The following is a 22,976-nucleotide window of genomic DNA, read 5'->3' as shown; positions in this document are numbered from 1 at the left end:
CACTCCCTCATGCTTCTACATTAAGGCCTCCAAGCCTGCTGCTGAGCCCTACTTGCCATCCTGCTCCTCCTATTAGTCACAGCAGGCTGCATGACAGAGAGAGAGAGAGAGAGAGGTAAGCGAGAATGAGAGAGAGAGAGATGACAGTCAGAGAGAAGGGGGAGTGGGAGAGAAAGGGTGAGAGGGAGTGGGGGAGGGACAGGGAGAGGGAGAGGGAGAGGGAGAGGGAGAGGGAGGACATCAAAGGTGTTCTTTAAGACGTGTGGATGTTCCTCAGTCTGCCCCTCTTTGTCATGGCTGGAGAGGTAAAGTCACACAAAGGCATAGCTGAGAGCTGATGTATTTTCAACACGCTCCCCTTGACTCACACTTACTAAAATAGATGCCTTCTCCCTCTCTTACATCCTCTCTCTCTCTCTCTCTCTCTCTCTCTCACTCTCTCTGTCTCTCTCTGTCTCTCTCTCTCTCTCTCTCTCTCTCTCTCTCTCTCTCTCCCCCTCTCTCTCACTATGAGACTGCAGCTGTTTTGTCTGCAGAAACTGTTCCTGGACTCAACAGGCTCTAAGTGGTGCCAGACCTTTAGCTCATGTGCTCCCACTGCTGTGCTTTGAGAATCCCTCCCACTGACACACACACATACACACACACACACACACACACACACACACACACACACACACACACACACACACACACACACACACACACACACGTGCACACACACACACACACACACACACACACACACACACACACACACACGCCACGCGCCCACACACACACACACAGACACACACACACCAGTAGCAGAATTCCTGCAGTATTATTGTAATCACATAGCAACTTGCAGCCTCCTCTGACTCCCATGGCAAATACCTTTGGTTGACAGTGTCTCTTGTGTATATGTATGTGTGTGTGTGTGTGTGTGTGTGTGTGTGTGTGTGTGTGTGTGTGTGTGTGTGTGTGTGTGTTTGTTGTTTGTGCTCTAAAGGAAAGACGCCTCCACATGTACGTGGTCTATTGCCAGAACAAACCCAAGTCAGAACACATCGTGTCGGAGTACATTGAGACCTACTTTGAGGTGAGCAGTTCTCTCCTTTGTGTGAAGCACATAGAAGGTGGACACGGGTTAAAACTGATCATTTTGAGGTCATGTTTTATGTTGGTTACTGTGGGGGGACATTGTTGGTGTGTATAGGCATATAGAAAGATAAATATCCATGTTATCTGAAATAGTGGCTGTGTCAATGGTATCTTGTAGTGTTTCTTTTCTTCTTCCATGTTAGTTGACACTTACACATGAACACATGACTGAGAACAACAATGTGTGCGTGTTTATGTCAAATAGGTAGCGTGCATGCTAGTGTCCGAGGGTGTGTGTGTATGTTTGTCTGTATGATATAATTGTGTGTGTGTGTGTGTGTGTGTGTGTGTGTGTGTGTGTGTGTGTGTGTTTTCAGGAGCTGAAGCAGCAGCTTGGCCACAGGCTGCAGCTGAATGACCTGCTCATCAAGCCTGTGCAGCGCATCATGAAGTACCAGCTGCTGCTGAAGGTGCCAACCTCACCCTCCCTCCTCCTCCTCCTCCTCTTCCTCTTCCTCCTGCTCCTCCACACACACCTACCCCACTGAGTGGCCGTCTGACACTCTCTGCAGCTCCCCTCCGCAGGACTTCACACACACACACACACACACATACACACACACACACACACACACACACACACACACACACACACACACACACACACACAGAGGCACTGGCACGAACACACACTGACAGGCATTCTGTCTCTTACACACACACTGACACAAACACAAATACTCACACAAACAGATATTGGCATGCGTATGTGCACATACACAGCGAGACTGGCACAAACACAAAAACACCCACAGATACCTACATGTACACACATATCAGTACTTACTTACATTCACAGTCAGTTTTACCCAGTCACACCTGCAGAGAAATATAACATCCTGCAGATACATATTTGAACATACACTCACACATGAACATGACATATAGCACACGGCTGGGATATTTATGCATGGACACATATCTATGCTCTTCAACACCTGCACTTACATGATAGAAACACAAAAAAAACATTTGCAAGACATCATTGCTGTCTCTCTCTCGCTCTCTCGCTCTCACGCTCTCTCTTTCTCTCTCTCTCACACACACACGCACTAACAACCTCACACATTCACCTACGCTATTGGCATTATGAACAAATGGATGAGTTTAATTAGCAGAGTTCCACAGACAAGCGCTGCCTTGCTTCATTAGCGGACCAGGGTGCTGTAGCCTTGAGCTCAGGGCTGCTCCCATTCAGCACACAGCCATCCGCCATCTCATCACCATTAAGCACTGCTCCATCAGCCACCGGCGCACATGCTCTCAAAGAACCTCATTCAGCCGTTCCCCTCACTTTACCAATCTCATAATTTCCTTCATCCTTTCAAGCACTCATAAAACACCAAAAAACACACACTCTCATACATTTTTACGCACACTCAGACAAATACACACACACAAACACAGGCATGCGTCCGCACACACACACACACACACAAATGAATGGCCACAAGCATGCTCTCACACACCCAGACACACACCCAAACACAGACACACACACACACACGCACACGTCAGCACACACATGTCAGCAAACAAAAGAGAGTCCGTTTAACTCAGAGAAGCCCTATTGACTGCGTCTGATCCAACCTGCTCAGGCGACTTTCTAACAACAGCCGTGTGTGTGTGTCTTATCTGCAGGACTTCCTGAAGTACTACACCAAGGCGGGGATGGACACTGAGGAGCTGGAGGTATGACTCATCATCCCTGTGGAAAAAAAGAAGTGAGAGATGGACTGATAGGGAGGGGGAAAAAATCTAAATGAGGCCATTACCACCCGCTGAAACAGATAATGTCTTCCATTATCTAGAACGCCAGACTAAAATCTACACCATTAGCTGCTGCCGGGCTCATCTAGGAGCCGGAGGAAGTGTTTTCGTAAATTTGTGTCTGTTTGAGAGGTTGGTGTGTGTGTGTGTGTATATATGAGGTGTGTGTGTGTGTGTGTGCGTTTGTGTGTGAGGTGTGTGTGTGAGGTGTATGTGTGTGTGTGTGTGTGTGTCAGAGTGGCAGTTGCTGGGACAACAGAGACCCTTAGGGACAGATGCACAGAGATTGAAAATACTGTTAGTCAAATACTCTCGAGGGAGCATGAAGCCAGCAAGGCTCTAAATGGACAGAGCTTTTTCCATAAAACTCACACATCCCACTCTCTCTCTCTCTCTCTCTCTCTCTCTCTCTCTGACTCCTACCCCCTCCTCTCTCTTACAGAAAGCGACGGAGGTGATGTGCTTCGTGCCAAAGCGCTGTAATGACATGATGAACGTGGGCAGATTGCAGGGCTTTGAGGTGAGGCCTCTTCAAAGCTGTCCTGCCCTCAGCCTGTAGTGATCCTCTGACCTATTTAAACCCTCATTTGCACTCTGTCTCACTCCTATGCTCCTTTTCCCCTGTGCTCTCTCTCTCTCTCTCTCTCTCTCTCTCTCTCTCTCTCTCTCCTTCTGCCTCATCCCTATTTCTCTCTCACTCCTATGCTCTCTGTCTCTCTCTCTCACTCTGTCTCACTCCTATTTCTCTCTCTCTCTGACTCTCTCTCTTCCCTCGTTTACACCTCTTGAGTTTGAATTGAAACGAAGCAGGAACCGAGACCTGCCTTCAACAAAGGATCTATTTTAGCACCAGTGACATTTTTTATTTAGAGTCGTTTAGATTGACCATATACTGTATAGTGGGACCTTAACACGCCCCCAGCTCTGACCCAGCCAAAATGAGTACTGGTTGTTTTTCATTGCTGTTCTGGTCTCTCTCCTCACCACCCTCTGTGTGCGTGTGCCTGTGTGTGTGTGTGTGTGTGTGTGTGTGTGTGTGTGTGTGTGTGTGTGTGTGTGTGTGTGTGTGTGTGTGTGTGTGTGTGTGTGTGTGTGTGTGTTTACAGGGTAAGATCACTGCTCAGGGGAAACTCCTGCAGCAGGACACCTTCACTGTCACAGAGCTGGACAGTGGCTTCCTGTCCCGAGCCAAAGAGAGGCGGGTTTTCCTGTTTGAGCAGATTGTAATCTTCAGTGAGCCAATCGACAGGAAGAAAGGCTTCTCAATCCCGGGATATATCTTCAAGAACAGCATTAAGGTGGGGCTGTGCTTTGAAAGTTATTTTTTTGCACTTGTGTGTACTGAGCACTTTCTGCTCAATTTGTGGGCCCTTGACTACGACAGGAAAAGTCCGTCAAAGTCATATCGTCTTCAAATCTTTGTTGTGTGGCCAATAACTTTGCATTCCTAGTGTTTTCTGTATATGCAAGCAAGAGTTTGTGTCTGTTTATGTTAACATGGGGATGCACACATTCTCAGAGTGGTGACCTAGAAATGAACAGTCACTGTCTTTCATGGAAAAGAAGATTTGGTAACACTTTCTATGAAGCCCAGCGTTATAAGGCCCTATAAGGACATTATAAGGGCCTTAATAATGACTTATAGCGATTGCTACGATGACTTATAGCTACTTTATAACTACGTATCATTTCTTCATGATGACTCATAATCACCTTTATGATACATTATATCAGTTCATTATGAATGGTTATAATTAAAGATGGAATAATGCATTATAAATATGTGACTGTCGGGTAACACTTGCTATGAAGCCTGCCTTTATAAGGTCCTATAAGGACATTAATGATGACGTTTTAAAAGTAGCTATAAGTCATTGTAGCACTCTTTATAACTATGTTTAGCATCTCCACAATGACTCATATCCACTGCTCTGAAACGTTATGTCAGTTAATTATAAATGGTTATAATCTAAGATAAAATGATGCATTATAAATATGTGATCATAGGTTTGTGTGGGTAATCATGAATCCTATGAAGCCTGCATATATGAAGCACTATAAGAACATTCATAATACCTTTAAAAACTAGTTAAGTCATTAGTTAAGTCAAATCACTCCATCATCTCTTTGAAATTCCTTATTCCACGAGTGGTAGGCTACAATGACTGGCTGTTTTCAAATATAACTAATAGCCTAACGAAACAAAGATTTTCCTCTGCTGATCCCGCGTCTATATGGAAGTTTGTAGAGAGAATGCGGGGGAGTAAAATGCTCCGCAAAATGCTCCGCTGCCGGGGTTAATTCCCTTTCCTTTACGTCTATTGCTGTCTAGTAAATACATACAGACAGCCGGAAAGGTTAATAAACGGAATGAAATAGCTACACATTACACAAGCTATGTTTTAATAAAACCCACGTTACTCACATAGGCCTACTGGTTAACACTAGTGTTTGTTACAGCACATAAACGTTTGTCGCTACATCCAAACTGCGTCACCGTTGTCTCTCCCTGTATCTGCTCCAGCCGCACCATTTTACTTGCAATGTGAATCATTTAATTTAAATATGCTTATTGCCATTTGTTGCACCTTAATCATTTTCTACAAACATGATATGCTATGTATGGTGTAGTAGACTGAGACTCTATTCACTACTGCACAAAAACTAGACACGTTTGCAAAACTAGACGTTTGCAATGAAGTAGGTAAAACAACTTTCGCCAATATCTCCGTAAGGGAGATGGGTTGTGTGCTCAAATTTCTTGGGATCAAAGAAGACGTTAGTATTCATGTGCAAACTAAAAATCACATCTCAGGATTGCTGCGCATGCAAGTTATTTCGGGTGTCTCAACTGTAACTAATAGCCTACCACTGTCATATAATTATGAGTTCAGTAAAAGACGGAGCAAACACAGTTTTCTACCGTTGTTGAAACACATCCACGCGTAGACTTGTTTTCTTTCCATCTGAGAGTGGTTATTCAAAGAAAATATTAAGAACTATATGCTGATAGAAAGAAGGGAACTTTAAGCCACTACACTGCCTGTGCACGATGCGGATCCACGTTGATGTTGTTAGTAAACAAACCAGGTGGGAGCACATCTCCGTGGTCTTTGCGCATGCCCGAGGCAATGTAAACGCTTTACATTTTGCACATGTAAACACGTAACGACAAGAGCCGTTTCCCTTAAAAATGTTCACACCTACACGCAAATACGATACGATAAACTGTTCTGATCACATTGGCACATGTATCAGGGCCTAATGACTTATAGCTACTTTTAAACGTCATCATTAATGTCCTTATAGGACCTTATAAAGGCAGGCTTCATAGCAAGTGTTACCCGACAGTCACATATTTATAATGCATTATTCCATCTTTAATTATAACCATTCATAATGAACTGATATAATGCATCATAAAGGTGATTATGAGTCATCATGAAGACATTATACGCAGTTATAAAGTAGCTATAAGTCATTATAGCAATCGCTGTAAGTCATTATTAAGGCCCTTATAATGTCCTTATAGGGCCTTATAACGCTGGGCTTCATAGAAAGTGTTACCGAAGATTTTGTGTATCAGTAATTCTTAGTAATCAGTAGAAATATTAGTAGTATTTACATGTAACTGCTGATAATACTGACCCTATTTGCATGACCTAAAAGATACAATTAAGAGAGAAAGTTAAAGAGACACTTAAGGACACACTGATCCGTTGTCTAGAATTGTCGGTATGTAAGGGAGCAGAGAGGAGAAGTGGAGCGCTGTGAAATAAGTGGATTTCCTGTGCTCAGGATGACTTGTCTCCAGTTGTCTGGCCAATTCATTCCACTCCATGCTTTCCAGGAACAAAATGTGCGCATGACGTCTTGAGGTTGTTCGTCAGCCATGCACACAATGGGACACCAGACGTTAATGACAGTGTGTGTGTGTGTGTGTGTGTGTGTGTGTGTGTGTGTGTGTGTGACTGTGTGTGTGTGTGTGTGTGACTGTGTGTGTGTGTGTGTGACTGTGTGTGTGTGTGTGTGTGTGTGTGTGTGACTGTGTGTGTGTGTGTGTGTGTCTGTGTGTGTGTCTGCATGTGGACCAGTTAAAGCATTCAGAGCATCCACAAGCTTTTTCAGTTGCGTTCAGTGTTTGGACAGAAGGCTGCGTCTTAATCTTCAGTGCTTTTCTTTTTGATTTGAATGTGGGAACAAGTTATGCATATTCACAGTGGGACGCGCTAACACAAAGATGTATTAGATAAGAGCTCAAAAATTTGCTAAATATTAGCTATGATAAGAACAGTGAGTAGGCGGTTAGTATTTTGGCAGCACTAAGAGCCTGGAGGGATTTATTTCATCATTAAAATAGGCTAAGAAGGAATTTTCCTTATTATATCTTGCAAATACAAAACGAACTTAATAAATGATGATATAATCAGTGTGTTTTTTTAATAGTGAGAACATCATCCGCCTATTAACTGATTTGGTGGGCTTTGCTCTGCAATGCTTGTTTTGGAGTTGGAGTGGTGTCAGACTGGCACTTACTGACATGTGTGATGGTTTAACCCTGTTGGACCATGCAGACTGAAGTGATCAAAGCCCAGCTCAAGTCAGCATATGGTGTGTCGTCTGTGCTGGTTTATTTGCCCAGATAGACTAGTAATGGCACTGCCAGCACTAACCTGCATTAAACACAAAGTCCCATACAGTGAACTAACACAGCCTTACATAAAACAGCAGAGCTGCTAATGCTGCTCTATGTTCTTTTCAGAAAGGATGCATATATATATGTATATATAATATATATATATTTATAAAAACATATTCAGTTAAATGGATAATTTTTGTGGTCATACACTTGCTTTGCATTACGGCTTTGTTTGAGCTAGTGTTGTTGACTTTCCGTGAAGTCGCAAGTATATTCATTGCTGTGTGTTTACTTGTTATTGTTGTTTACAGATAAGCTGTCTGGGTGTGGAGGCATGTGTGGAGGACGACCCCTGCCGCTTTGCGTTGACCTCGCGCGGGGCCGATGGAAACATGGTGCGCTTCGTCCTGCAGACGTGCTCCCCCGACACCAGCGAGGCCTGGGTGGCACACGTGGCACAGATCCTGGAGTCGCAGCGCAACTTCCTCAACGGTGAAAACACCCTCACATTCTCACTTACTAATGCACCTACATACAGACACACACACACACACACACACACACACACACACACACACACACAATCAGACGCATGCATACACACAAACACAAACACAAACAGAATGCATGCCCATATGGCTAAATGAATGACCGAGGACAGTGTGCCCCACTGATGCCCATATACACATATATGTGGGCCCTGACACTAACAAACCCATACACATGCAGACACACACACTCATATGCATGCACAGAACCTCTCTTCACACAGTATTCTCACTTACTAATGCACATACATACAGACACATACACACAAACACACACACACACACACACACACACACACACACACACACACACACACACACACACACACACACACACACACACAATCAGACGCATACACACAAACACACACACACACACACACACACACACACACATACACACACACAGCCTCCATACTCCAGCACACTGGCCACTCTTTCCCCCTTTCATCTGTGACCTTGGGTCGCAGGTCACATGACATCTGTTGATGTTGACAGATGCACACACACACACACACACACACACACACACACACACACACAAACAGACACAGTGACACGCACACCGAGACAATTAGGAATGCACAGACAGACACACAGACACACAGACACACACACACACACACACACACACACACACACACACACACACACACACACACACACACACACACACAGACACACACACACACACACACACACACACATACACACACACAGCCTCCATACTCCAGCACACTGGCCACTCTTTCCCCCTTTCATCTGTGACCTTGGGTCGCAGGTCACATGACATCTGTTGATGTGTGTCTAACGTGGCACCAGGTGCAGGGCACACATCAAACAGACCAGCGGCGTTTTACGGGCGGCTGGATTGAGGTGTCCCCTTTCATGAGGCCAGCTAGATGGGAGCAGCCTGCGGCACAGAGAGGGGACAGAGGAGTGCTCAGGAGTGCAAGGCCAAGATCAGTGTCCCTGTTCTTAAAGCCTCCGCCGGTGTAATAGAGCGCTGACCGGGGATCAGTTTAGGCAAACACCCTGAGGTTGCGAGGCGATCACGTGGGGCAATGACATCATCAGATTAGAAAGGGTTGCAGATCGGTGTGCACACAAACACCAACCCGCGGACAGATTTGAATCTACTCACTTTGGAACCCCGATTCGAAAGAGTGCGCATTTAGTGTGTTCGTGTAGAGAAAAGGTCGATCCGGAGACATTTCTCTCCGGATTCAGGCAAACTAGACTCCGTGTAAACGGCACATTAGATGAGATAGGCACATAGGAGTAAGCTCCTCTGGTAAGTGGGTTTGGGTAGGCATGTCAGCATCACACAAGCAGCCCAAAGATAAGGGTTCTTTCAATGCCAAAACAAATGTGTGATGTTTAGAGCTGGGACATTGTTAAGTGCTGCTGCACGCTGCTGAGACAAGCATCTTTTGGACCACAGACAAAATATTTTTTCAAACACATTTTGCAAATAACCAAACAAATGACAGTACTAATTTGAAATATGTTTAGCAAAAATGATTTGATCCTAATGTAAAACGAGATAGACTCTATTTTGTGGGTGAAATAATTGCTGTGCCAAAAAAGTTAGAGCAACCTTTCCGCTTATGTACAAAATGATTTTTGTCACAAAATGAATCAGCCAAGACACCTCTCATTCTGACATTCTTTTGGCAAAATGAAGCTAAATGAGTAGTCTGGGGAACTCATAAGGCATTGCATTACACATTTATGTAACCTAAAACTTCATGAAATGAGACACATACACAAGTGAAATGAAATGAACAGTACTGGAGTCAATTGAGGGCACAAAATAAATAATCTATTTTCAGCTAAACTGTCAGGAAACTGTTGTTTTCACAGCATTTGTTGACAGAGGCTTTTGTATATTTTATGGATGAAATGCTCCAAGATGTGAATTGGTTTTGTAATGAATAATTTTTATTGCACCTAATATATTCTGGATTTGTAAATGAATGCGTCTGGTGCTGATAAAATAGATTGATATAATTTTTTGATTTTCATTATGCACACAAGGCTCCGTCCTCTGACAGAATTATAAAACACACACACTCATAGCCCAGTCAGTCTTGTGAAACGTGTGTGTGTGTGTGTGTGTGTGTGTGTGTCTCTGCAGCCCTCCAGTCTCCCATCGAATACCAGCGTCGAGAGAGCAAGTCCAACAGTCTGGGCCGCAGCATGAGGCCGCCCGTGTCGGCCGGCGCCGGGCTCCGACCCCACTCCTCCGCCTCCATCGACCGGCACAAGATGCCCTGCCTGCGCTCCCACAACGCCTCACTGCCCTCCCTCTACCTGCCCAGCCACGGCCCCGCAGACACCCACATACAGACAGAGGTGAGGGGGAGAGTCAGTGTGTGTGTGTGTGTGTTTGTGAGTTTGTGTGTGTGTGTGTGTGTGTGTGTGTGTGTGTGTGTGTGTGGGACTGTGTGTGTGTGTTTGTGTTTGTGTGTGTGCGTGACTGTATGTGTGTGTGTTTGTGAGTTTGTGTGTGTGTGTGTGTGTGTGTGTGTGTGTGTGTGTGTGTGTGTTGTGAGTTTGTGTGTGTGTGTGTGTGTGTGTGTGTGTGTGTGTGTGTGTGTGTGGGACTGTGTGTGTGTGTTTGTGTTTGTGTGTGTGTGTGACTGTATGTGTGTGTGTTTGTGAGTTTGTGTGTGTGTGTGTGTGTGTGTGTGTGTGTGTGTGTGTGTGTGTGGGACTGTGTGTGTGTGTGTGTGACTGTGTGTGTGTGTGTGTGTGTGTGTGTGTGTGTGTGTGTCTGTGTGTGTGTGTGTGTGTCTGTGTGTGTGTCTGTGTGTGTGTGTGTGTGTGTGTGTGTGTGTGTGTGTGTGTGTGTCTGTGTGTGTGTCTGTGTGTGTGTGTGTGTGGATTTCCACATTGAGTGATTGATTGTGAGTGAGTGGGCAAGTGAGGGCACTAGAGGTGATAAAGTATTAGCAAGGAAATCAGTGAGTGAACTATTATTCTACTGAGTGACTGACTGAAGTGAGTGAGCGTGAGAGTGGGTGACTGCGAGCACAAGTGGGTGAATCAGCCTCATGGGGCATTGGGCTGCGCGCATGCACATCTGTCTTAGAGGCTGGGTGAGCACAAGACTGCACGCACTCACAGCCTGATACATGAGAACTGACACGCCGTGCCGTACGCATGCACATTCGTGTGTATATGCACACATTCTCCAGCTGAACTGGTACAGTATGGCACCAGCAATGCAACGCACACATTCCGGGAAGCACAGCTACTGATGAGAATATTTGGATCCTCTTACCCAGAGAGAGAGGCATTGGATCAAAGAGTCAGCCTGAAATGAAAAAAAAGGCACACGCACACACACACTCACACTCACACTGACCTGACTTACTGCGAGAGTCCACACACCCACACGTACACATGCCCCCCCCCCCCCCACACACACACACACACACACACACACACTCACACTCACTGACACACACCTCACGCCTCATACTCAGATAATATTGGACCACAAACAAGTGGTTTCTGCAAGGCCTGCCTGTCCAGCTGTACTGGAATGGGACTGAAGCTGGGAGAGTTCTGTCAGCCTCGCCCCACGACTTGTGACCAGGGCTTCACTCTAGGAGTGTGTGTGCCTATATTTAGAGTAAAGCTGGGCTTGTGCTTGTATGTGGACACTGTGTGTGGTACTACAGATGGGTTTATTTGTGTGGGTCTTTGAGGTGAAATATGTGGAAATATATCTGTTGTATCACTGTATCACCTACATTAGACGTATAGTGGTGTGAAGTTGGTGTGTAATATATGTTGTAATATATGTGTGTGTTTGTGTGTGTGTGTGTGTGTGTGTGTGTGTGTGTGTGTGTGTGTGTGTGTGTGTGTGTGTGTGTGTGTGTGTGTGTGTGCAGCCGAACTGTGGAGACAGCAGTTTGAGCCAGACCGTCTCGCCCACCCACGTGCAGCTGGGCTTCAGTGAGCACACCGCCACCCCCTCCCACTCTGGCCTGCACCTCCCCGGAGTCTCCAACGGCCTGGGCCCAGCCTCCACCAGTAGCACGCAGGTACAGTCAGTCTTCTCTCCATCTCTCTCTCTCTCCCCCCCTCTCTTTCTCTCTTCCTCTATCTCGCTCTGTCTCTCTCCCTATCTATCTCTCTTTCCCTCTCTCTCTCTCTCTCCCTCCCTCTCACTGTCTCTCTCTCTCTCTCTCCCTCTAACTCCCTCTCGCTCTCTCTCTCTCTCTCTCTCTCTCTCTCCCTCTCTCTCTCTCTCTCTCTCTCTCTCTCCCTCTCTCTATCTTTCCTGATCTGTTTTTGCCAGGAACAAATTGTTTGGTCTAAAGTTTAGACCAAACTATTTGTGTAGTTCTCATTTAAACATCGTTAAAATGGAAAATGAAGATCCACAATAGTGATAATATTTACAGTCAAAATGATGAATGCGCTCATACTCTGTGGTTCCAGTTCCACATCAGTAAACATAAACACTGCACACAGTTTGGTGGAGGGAAAACGTAAAGCCCATTTTTAACGAATCCAGTCAGGAGGTCCATAAGAAGAGCTCTATCACCTCCTTGTGGCCAGAAATATAACTACATAGAGACGGAGGCTCAGTGGGGGATGTGTATATCAGTATATTCCACCACAAACAGAGGAATGCTAGATCAGTCTGATGAAACAGATACAGTAAATACAAAGCAGGAGCACTGTTTGGATTTGCACCTTTAACCATAATAGCACACACCTGCACAGAACCTCTCTCTCGCTCTCGCTCTTCTCTTTCTTTCCTTCTTTCTCTCCGTCTGTATTTCTCTCCCCTATCCCTTTCTCTCTCACTGTCTCTGTCTCTCACATACACACACACCCACAGAGCACACACACACACACACACACACAAACACACACTTCCCTTAGCGTAGCGAGTGCTCATCTCTGCGGGGGCTAATGGCCCTCTCTGAGTTGCTCCCGTGCCCTGCTCAGTGTCATTAAGCCTGTCCCCAGTCCATCAGCACCCTACACTTGTCCTGAACCAACGCTGATGACAGGTAAACAATCGCTGCTGGCCTCCCCCGTTTGTTCTATCTTATTTACCCAGCCCTGGTGGCTTCGCCGCATCGCAAACAGGAAAGCGCGGGGGCCCAGCGCAGTCAGAGAGAGAGAGATGCCTATCAAAGGCCTGATTGTGCTTCAGCTTTTTCCCCCAGAGGAGTTTGTGTGTTGTCGCGACTTTGATTAGTAAACAGAGACAACAAGCGAGCCTGTTTGCCCGGGGGGACGAACCTGTGGGATACAAACACATGGCTGCTGTGTCGCCATGCTTGCTTTACTCGTGTTACGCACGTCTTTGAAGGAAGCCAGTCTTATTCTGGTTTTTCTTAACGCCTGAGACATTTCTGTCCCTTTCAAAGTTATATTTTAAGAGGTTGTCAATTTACAGAGGAAACATGCAAACGCAAACAAAAGATATCACTTTAATCCTTTCATTCTTATAAACCGTCATTCTTATAAACCTTCATATACTCCAATGACAAGTTGTTTGTTGATATAGTAGACAGTCAGGGTCTTTCCTCTGAGGTGTTATCCTGTCAGGTGATGCAGTTGTCAATCCTGTTTGTTTTCCTTTCCAGACCTTTCTGTCTGAGGTCCCCCTTTGATTGAGATTTTCCCAGAAGGGCAGACCTCAGTCTTTGTCTCAAGGGTTCAGATCTTTAGTAAGATGGTCATAATGCAGAAATATATTCTGAATGGTGATAATAGAATTGAACGTGTGATTGTGAGAGCATGGTGCTGCAAAATCAGGACAGTGATCCGTAGAGATGGTTTCTCTCTGTGGTTTATCCCTGTATGATGGTCCTCTGAAAACTACACTACACTACACTGCACTACATGCTATTGGGCTCTTTAAATAGGCAGTGACTTCATGTTAGCACATAAAGTGTATACTGTCAGAAGAGTGAAGTTTTGTTTTAAACATCTCTGATTTATGTACTGACACTTTAGAAAAACTGTATGAAAAGGGCCAAATTGAGGAGAACATTTAATTGGCTCTGATAATTCCTATCATCCATTTGCAGGAACTAAAATGTAGTTAAACTTACTGTAGAAAATAAGAGAAATTCTGTCATAGAGTATGTATAGATTTGTACTTTTCTTGAGCAATACGGCACCTTTAATTATATATCGACGTGAGACACTGACAGCAGCCATTCAGACAACACACAAGTGACACACTGTGAACTAGAGACCTGAACTACCACTGTATTTCTCATTTCTCGCCTCTGCCTCTTGGCAGGTTATAATTATCCTCTGTGACAAGCCAATTACCGAGTGCATAATTACTGCTATTTTTCTCTGATGTGAGTGACACAGGGTTGCCACGGCGATTGCAATCTGAGACATTCTCTCAGTCAGTGTGTTGTCATAAGTCGTGTGTTACAACTGAATAATTCAATAGAACTTGTGGTTTTTAGTAAAGTATAGGTGTATAGTCCAGTGACTGCAAAAACAATGGACAGCATACACACAAAAGTGAGGGAATTTAAAAATAGAGGAGAATTGTAGGCAGACTTGCTCAGCAATAACTGCTCAGACTCCAATTTTGCCAATATGGCCGACCAATTTTGGCTTCATTTCTTCAGAACATACACGTTCATGACACCATGCTTCCACCTGACCTTTAAATGTAGAATATAATAATAATAACATAATTTCGGATTTTAACGGGTAGACACACCAAAAGCTGCTTATCTCTCCTGTACAACACCAGTGCAAGTAAGAAAAACTAAGATTATGGAACTTTCTACGTCCCTGAATAGAAGTCACCTTTTGTGGCACAGATCTTGAATTTCCATGAAAAGTCTTGGAAAGACAGATGGCGACCCTAGTGTTTGTCAGTGTAATGTGTCTTTGTCTGCGTGACTAGTGACGTTTCTCCTCTGTCTTCTGTCTCTATCCTAACAGAGGGGAGGGGACGGCTACCACAGGGGCATGATGGGAGATGGGGTTCAGGCTTCTGGCCCATCCCTTCCTCGTCGCTCCAGCAACCTGGCCCAGCTGAACGAGGACGACCTCTGAAGGCCAGACCGCAGGCCGCACCGGCTTCATCAGCACCACCTTCGTCCTCATCGTCCTCATCGTCGTTGTCTTCATCATCATCATGTCTTCATTATTTATCCTTCTTTTACTTGTGGCTCCCTCTTTTTAACCGCTGACATTCTCCTCGGAATGACCAAGGGATTTATTTTTGCCTAATTTCTGCCTGTTTCTTTTTAAATCTCCTAAATGTCGTTTTTATGGACTATGTGATTTGTTCCAGAAAATAAATAACCATTCCTTTATTGGGAGGTCACTGGAGTAAAAAAAAAAAAAATGAAATGAAAATGTGTGAGCTGTATGCTTGAGTGTGTGTGTGTCGGTGAGTGAGTGCCTGTGTGTGTAGACGTGTGTGTGTGAGGGAACATTGTGAACACACAGCCGACGGCTTTCTCTGTTGTGGATGTGAAGTTTCTTTTCTTCTTCATGGCGTAAGGCCCAAACGACTAAGAGAACACACATCTGTGGGACCAGAGCCTGCAGTGGGCCTCTCAGTTCCGCTGGACTTTAAAGTGTTTCCTCTCTATCGTCGGCTGTTTCTACAGACATCCCACTACATCTCCTGTCCGCATCCACAACGTCTGCTGCATTAGCCGCACACACATTTCCCTCACTTTATTCAATGTTGCAGCAGTTGTCTCTTACATTCGAAGAAGATATGGACAGCCGACACAATGAAATTGTACATATGTAGGTGGACTGAAGGTTGATTGTCTTGTTTGGGACAGACAGAACTCACACATGCTCCCTGGGGCTGGGGTGGGGAGGCTGTCAGCAGAAGAGATTGGGGCTCTGCTCTGTGTTGCTGTTCGTCTGAGACCAGCTCTTGAGTCTTGGGGAGCAGAGAGAGAGAGAGGGGAACAACGAGAGCTGAGCCAATGCTGCCAGACAAGTGAAAGTGTCTAATGGGACCATCACACCGGCTCTCATTGGAGAACATGACAGAGGAGAATGGAGGGAGAGGAAGAGGAGGAGGAGGAGGAAGAGTCCTCTCTGTGTGCCGGCGATGGATTTTTTAACTGCCATGGAGTGCTCATCTGAGGCTGGGCTGTAGACTGGCAGAGGACAAAAGAGGCTTGAAGCCATGAACTGGGTGTTTGCCCCTCTCTCTCTCTCATACACACACACACACACACACACACACACACACACACACACACACACACACACACACACACACACACTCACACATGTACACATGCACATACAAACACACACACACACACGCACTGCACATGCACATGCACAAACAAACATACACACACCCACTCAGCCACACACACACACCCACACACACACCCACACACACACACACACACACACACACACACACACACACACACACACACACTTTCTCCCTCTCTCTGCTCTCTCACCTTCTTGCTCACTGGTTTCTGTTCGGTAGACAGAGGGTGGGGTTTTCTCCAGGCTTATCCTAATTTCAAACACGTCTCCGGGGGCTCTCCTCCATTTCAAAAGGGTGGAATTGAACACAACTTTTAATTTCAGGACAACTCCCCCCCCCCCAACATCATTAGACAAAGTGCCAAATAAACTGGTGCCAGATTATTTTAGGTTGAAGTATTCAGAAGTAGAGAAGGAAAATAAAGTGTCCCAAATTTAAGAAGTTTTTTCAACTGATATTTTGATACTTTTGTCAGTGCATTGTTACTGACAGATCTTTTGGCAAATTGGAATGATATATGTCAAAACTCATCAATTGTATTCATTTAACGTCCTTTTGTAAAGAAAAAGCTCATTTTGTTTTTGGCCTGAAATAATGGCCACAAGTCTGGCCATAATTATAATGGTCAAATGTCCTTTGTCTAATTTTTGGTTTGATGTTATTCTAATCATGTTTTACAAAAAGGGCCGTGAGTAACGGCAACACTGCATGTGGAATTGTGCATTTGCTCTCATTTAAACCCAGGTAACTAGGGATCCGAGATCAGTTGTTATATTTGGGGGATTTTGAGCTGAGTTGTAAAACATGAAGCACAAATGCCAGGACCTCAGAGAGCCCTGAGCCTGAGACTAGAGTCATTACCCCAATGATCCAGTAGAGGTCACCAAAGGGCTATGGCACCTTACCTGGGAGACAGTAGATATCTTAAAAGGAGTTCTTGCATCTTGCCCATTTGATCTGAAATATATATATATATATATAATTTATATATATATATTAAAAAAAAGCTTTACCAAAGGTGGCCAAATACAAAGGAAGGCATGTCTTCAAAAACTGTTACAAAGATATTCAGGAATGGCTTGATTGCTTATCAATCCTCTCATTTTTACATGTTATACCGGCTCTCTTGAAAGGAACAGAGTTGGTCAAATGCCCCTGTCGTATTATCAGTCTGCAGGCTATCATTTATCTGTCTTGTCACTGAGGTGGGTTTGGAATCTGGCAGTTGTGCATGTTGTATTGAAAAGTACCCCTACAGATATACAAAATGAATGGATATAAAATAGGAAAAAAAATTATGGATATGCCAGACATTTCTGACAGAAATTCATTGTTGTACTATATCAAATAAAAAGTGTCTTTTTGAAATACAACACCTTTGTCTATTGTTTAAGTGTCTTTTCTATGAAACTATACCCTCAGTATAAATCAGTATGCGATTGAAATCCTTATTGCATGGTATCATCTAAGGCTAATTTTTTTTTCACTCCTATCTAGACATGTTGCTGGTAGTTGTGCTGTGTGGCTGCACGCTATGCAGGCTGAAGGGGGGAGACCCCAGCATGGTAGAAGTCCTTCTGGCTGGATTTGTCACACGGTGCAGCCCTGACCGGAGACCATTGTTGGCCCCGGCGGAGAAGAGAGGAGCTCGCGCTGCTTACATGCCTGTGATATATGGGGGGGCTGGGCAGGAGGGCTAAAGCTATGTGTGTGTGTGTGTGAGGGGGGGGGGGATCAAGGTATTAACTTTCACAGGGGGGCCAGAATCAAAGGGGCCCTCTGTCACCAGCGAGGGGGTCGTGCCAGCAGGGGGGTCCGTTTACTGAGAGCACCTCTGGAGGGCCGTCCCGTGTGTGATCTCCATGCTGTGGAGGCCGGCGGAGTGCGGGAGCCTGGCGGCTGTGAACTTGATTGCGGAGGGTCGGAGCCCGGGGTCCCCCCTCTTCTCTAGCGGGGGCTCTGCTGGGTTCGCACTGAGGTGTAAAAATTCACTGTCATTTGTTCTTCCTCAAAGTGTTGGGCCAACACAGAGGAAACAATGACCATTTAAAATTAGCATCCCCATTGTTCGGCTAATTAACATTTGAATTGCCGTCAGAAGAGGCGTTGGAAGTCAAGCGCTCCCAACAATGTTAGATTTCATTGCTCGGGCCATTTGCTTATATTTACATCTAAAATATAATGAGGTTTTCAGGAAGTCCCTAAGGCATTGTTCTTGGTCGCAAAACAAAAAAGGATCCTTCCCTGTGAAGTGATCAAAATAAAGAGAACAAAAGGATGGTTTGTTTGATCCAGTCATTTATTAATATGTCACATGCTTTCTTCATAGAACTGTGTGATCTATGTACAGTATTTACACCAGTTCTCACAGATTCAAGATCTCAAGCTTCCATGTCATCGTGAATTAACCTACCTCACAGAACATTAGTGCCTTGTACAACACAAAATAGGAATAGAAGAGATAAAAAACTAGGTTTTAAGGAATTTAAAAACTTTTAGGATTAAGTAAAAATGTAATTAAATTTAAATTAACAATCCCTTCAATGTTATGTCTTGTGGATAAGAGAGACAAAATTCAGCATTTCAGTTGTCTCTATTCAACAGCCTAAATAAATGTGAACTTAATGTAAAATGTTAAATACAACACTGAAGATTGCAAAAAAAATCTCTGTGGGGGTAATAACTAGAAAATAAGCCATGTTCCATTAAGGCAACATTTCCCTTCAGAAACACATGTTATTATTGCAACTAAGCTTTAGCTGTGCTTTAACTTTCAAACAGATTGCTACCTGAATCTCATTCTCTTTAGTGTTTAACATACATTGTGCTGGGTCAAAATTATTGCATTGACATTATATGGTAAACTATACGGAAAACAACCTAAATCTTAAATTTGTAGTCATGTTGGAAATATTTACATTACGGCTGAAAGGACTTGCAGTTGAAAGGTTTGAGCTGACAGTGGCTTACAAGTAGGATGCAGGACCCTGAGTCCTGGTGCGTAAGCGCCATGTCCAGTGTCTCAACACAATATGTAGGTGGCACTGGCTAGTCGTGCAGTCCAGCAGTTCTTTGTAAGCCAAGGGTCCTGACTGTTTCTTCCAGTGAAAACAAAAATAATAAGTCTGTTTTGTAGCAAATATGGCTTAGCAGCTTTGCCAGACTTGCCAGTCACCAGGGAGACCACACACACACACACACACTGAATATTATCTCAGTATGTGCGCCCATGGGACAGTGTTGTCTCTCTCCTCCAGCATGTCTCTCTCTCTCGCTCTCTTTCCTTCTCCTGCTCCCTTCTCTCCCTCAGTCCTTTGCCCTCCACCTCTTCTCTTCACTCCCTCTTGATGCTGAGCAGAGTGTCTGGCACGGGGTGGTGGTGGTGTTGGTGCTGCTGCTGTTGTTGCTGCTGCTGCTGGGAGGGCTGCCCTCCGCGGCCCTTGCGGCCCTGGTGGGTCTTGACGTGCTTGGAGAGGTGATCGCTGCGCATGAAGCGCTTGCCGCACTGCTGGCAGCCGAAGCGCTTCTCGCCCGTGTGCGTGCGCAGGTGGCGTTGCAGCTCGTCCGATCGCGTGAAGCTCTTGCCGCAGAAGAGCCAGTTGCAGATGAAAGGCCGCTCGCCGGCGTGCCAGCGTAGGTGGGCCTTCAGGTGGGACGTCTTCTTGTACACCTTGCCGCACTCGGGGATGTGGCAGATGTGGAGTCTCTTTTTGCCGAACTCCAGCCCGCCACCCCCCGACGCCTGGCAGTTGGGGCACTTGCAGCGGCGGCAGCGGCGCGTGGAGCTCAGCAGGCCCTTGGAGGTGCCCTGGAGCAGGGCGGCGATCTGCGGCTGGTGGCCCAGCACCAGCTGCCGGCCCAGGGAGGAGAAGGGGTGGTTGGCTGAGGAGCCGTTGGTCTGGGGGAGGCTCCACCACTGCTGGCTCTCCTCCACGTGGCCGGCGGCGAGGTGAGGCCTGGCAGAAGTGTTCTGCAGGAAGCTGGAGAAGTTCTGGCCCACGGCGTTGTGCTGGGGGTAATAAGGCCCGTTGCCCTGTGGCTGGGAGCTGAGCACCTTGACTGGGGAGAGCTCAAAGGAGTAGGCTGCGGTGGGCTCAGCCGGAGGGGTGAGAGGCAGCTCGACGTGGTGGTGGTGATGGTGGTGGTGGTGGTGGTGGCCAAGGCTGGTCTGCAGGTGGCTCGCGAACTGGACCTTGGGCACGGTGAAGGCCATCTGGTGGGCTGTGAGGCTGGAGTTAGGGGCCACCTCATTGCTCCAGAGCTGGAACATACCAGAAGCAGAGCTCACCGTCCCCTCATAGGGGAACTGGGGCCCCTCCGAGCCCACGTTGCCCCCCACCTGCCACGCCTGGCTGCACGTGGTGGCCAGGAAGGAGAGCGGGTTAGGGCCACTCTCTGGAGATGAGCTGGGTGTGCGATCCTGGGGTGGACAAGTGTAAAAAAAAAAGTTATTAATTTGAACAAGAAATTAACTTCAAATGAAACAATGTAAGATGATCTTTTTTAATAGTATCTGGTAAACTTTAACTGTCTCAACATATGAGTAATTCCACAGTATAAACCACCAAAACACCAACAGCAGCTTAACTGACAAAACATGATGAGGTTACATGTGACTACGTTTTTGCACGAATTAAATATATATCATATCAGATTTCTAGGCTCAAAATATGTTACATTTATCTATTTATTTATTACATGCTTTTTTTCTAATGCGCAGCTAAACCTGCCCTGAGACCCTTCTCAAAGTACAATAAACAGTAAATGACAAATATTATACCGATGTTTTCCCATTGCAATTACAACTTACATTTTAAAATTCTGCTTTTATTATGAAAATGTTAATAGGGCAAATATTACTCAACGAAATCTCATCTCGAAATACAGCAATACAGACAGACACATGGTTAAAAGATGCATAATCTAACCTGTAAAAAGCTGTGGAGAAAATTGTCCGTTCTGGATAACGTCAGCGCAGCCATTAGTCCAGGAGTTCAGACTCCGCACCTGCAACCAACGCAGCAGAGACGAGCAGTGCAGAGTAAAAAAAAAACAGGTAGCCTATGCGATCACCAAAAAGAGGGAAATCCTCGGAGTCCAAACTGCTCGACAAGTCCAACAGAGTCCGTCTGTTAAATCAGTAATCCAGCGACACACTATTCTCCCAAATGTCCACGCTTCTCTCGACTTCGTGGTGAAAAGTTACCCAACTAGTGTGAGCCGCTGCACTTGCTGCCGCTTTTTGGAGTCCCTTTTCACAACCGCTGGCTTTCAAACACCGTGCCTCCCTTTTGAAGTGCGAAGAAGAACTGATTGCAATAAATCCTTGGGATCATTTCAAAGGCGGTCGGATTGCATCTTCTCTTTATAGAGAAAAGATCCTCTCAACGGGGTCTCTTAAGTATGTACCAGGAGAATCGGTGAATAGAGGGGCTGACACTCTGAGGGGGCGATATCAGGGAGGGGGGACGTAAGGCAGATTAGGTGAGGGTGTGTGTGTGTCATACACTAAAGCCAGCCTTCATTTCTTCCAAATGAAATTTAACCAAACGCTCATCCGTGAAACATCTCCACCCTTTACACAATTGTTACAAAACACAGTCACAAGTGAGAGAAACTGAATAACATTTTACCGAGACATAATTGTAGTGCAAGTTGGACTGGAGCCTATGTGTTATTGTTGTTGTTGTTGTTGTTGTTGTTATAATTATAATTAAAGACACATTTCTACGTCAGAATTGATGCAAAATCCCCACTGCGATTGACGGTCTTTGATAAAAATCTGACTGTACCATCTGAGATGATCACTTATGGTGCATGTTAAACTTTGCCGTTTGGCTTCAGGAATGTTTGGTCCGGAAAAAACACATTTTAACTTATTTAGTAGGCTATTTTCCCTTCTCTAAACAAACTGAATAAAAGTCCATCAAAGCGGACGGTTTTTCACTGGTAAGTGACAGGTCAAATAAACGACACTGCGTGACATTTTCACACTCACGGGTTCAAGTTAAGGGCGTTATCACATTTAAACGGATTAAATGAAGATCAAGAAGGCATCCTAGTTCACCCCGCTCTGTCAGTCCTGTTGGCCTGCCATTCTACATTTTTAAAAGAGCTTCAACAGATGTCAGAAAGTCATTTAACATCTTAATGCAGAGAAAATCCTCGCTGCTTTGTGCTCTCTGTATTCACACACGCACGGGATTCTTATTCAAGAGCTGCCCTCACTTGGTCGCATTACAATCAACTTTTGTCTGTCAGTAACCAACGTTCACAACTTCACATACATGTGGCAGGAAGGCACATTAAGGTGTCTGTTACCGCAGCTCCTAATTTCTTTCCGATGTATTTTTGGTTTATTTTAATAGCGCATTTATTTGGATTAACATCCTGTTGTGATTGAGGTGGTAATACATAGGACGTATATTCGACTGACAGGCATAGTCAAAGTGGGACAGTCATTCCTCTTTACTCAAAAAAGGAAATAATTATAAGAAAATGAGAAAACAAAGTAAATCGAAAACAGATAAAGTGGTAGCAGTATCATAAAATAATGGCATTTAATTGTTTTAAAGTTTGTAGGACAAGGATAATGTGTGAGAAG

The 22,976-nt window shown here is 45.2% G+C and overlaps 2 protein-coding genes across 2 annotated transcripts in view; one reads left to right on the top strand and one right to left on the bottom strand.

The window, feature by feature from the left end:
• The window catches only part of arhgef25a (Rho guanine nucleotide exchange factor (GEF) 25a), a 55,492-nt gene extending 37,753 nt beyond the window's left edge, over window positions 1-17,739 (top strand). Inside the window, exons 8-16 of the mRNA XM_080860575.1 lie at window positions 992-1,081; window positions 1,461-1,553; window positions 2,785-2,835; window positions 3,356-3,433; window positions 4,020-4,211; window positions 7,864-8,044; window positions 10,241-10,458; window positions 12,006-12,158; window positions 15,055-17,739. Coding sequence (XP_080716701.1) covers window positions 992-1,081; window positions 1,461-1,553; window positions 2,785-2,835; window positions 3,356-3,433; window positions 4,020-4,211; window positions 7,864-8,044; window positions 10,241-10,458; window positions 12,006-12,158; window positions 15,055-15,168 — 1,170 coding nt within the window. The 3' untranslated portion in view covers window positions 15,169-17,739. The remainder of the gene's footprint in view (window positions 1-991; window positions 1,082-1,460; window positions 1,554-2,784; window positions 2,836-3,355; window positions 3,434-4,019; window positions 4,212-7,863; window positions 8,045-10,240; window positions 10,459-12,005; window positions 12,159-15,054) is intronic.
• A 1,967-nt stretch (window positions 17,740-19,706) lies between these two features.
• sp5l (Sp5 transcription factor-like) lies at window positions 19,707-21,354 on the bottom strand (the record flags this gene model as incomplete). Its single annotated transcript, XM_080858306.1, has 2 exons — window positions 19,707-20,792; window positions 21,301-21,354. 2 exons carry the CDS (start codon window positions 21,352-21,354, stop codon window positions 19,707-19,709), a joined length of 1,140 nt encoding a protein of 379 aa, XP_080714432.1.
• Between the last annotated feature and the right edge of the window lie 1,622 nt (window positions 21,355-22,976).

This window comes from Sprattus sprattus, assembly GCF_963457725.1.
Source record: "Sprattus sprattus genome assembly, chromosome: 2".
Taxonomy (NCBI): domain Eukaryota; kingdom Metazoa; phylum Chordata; class Actinopteri; order Clupeiformes; family Clupeidae; genus Sprattus; species Sprattus sprattus.
This window is presented reverse-complemented; position numbering and strand designations above follow the sequence as displayed.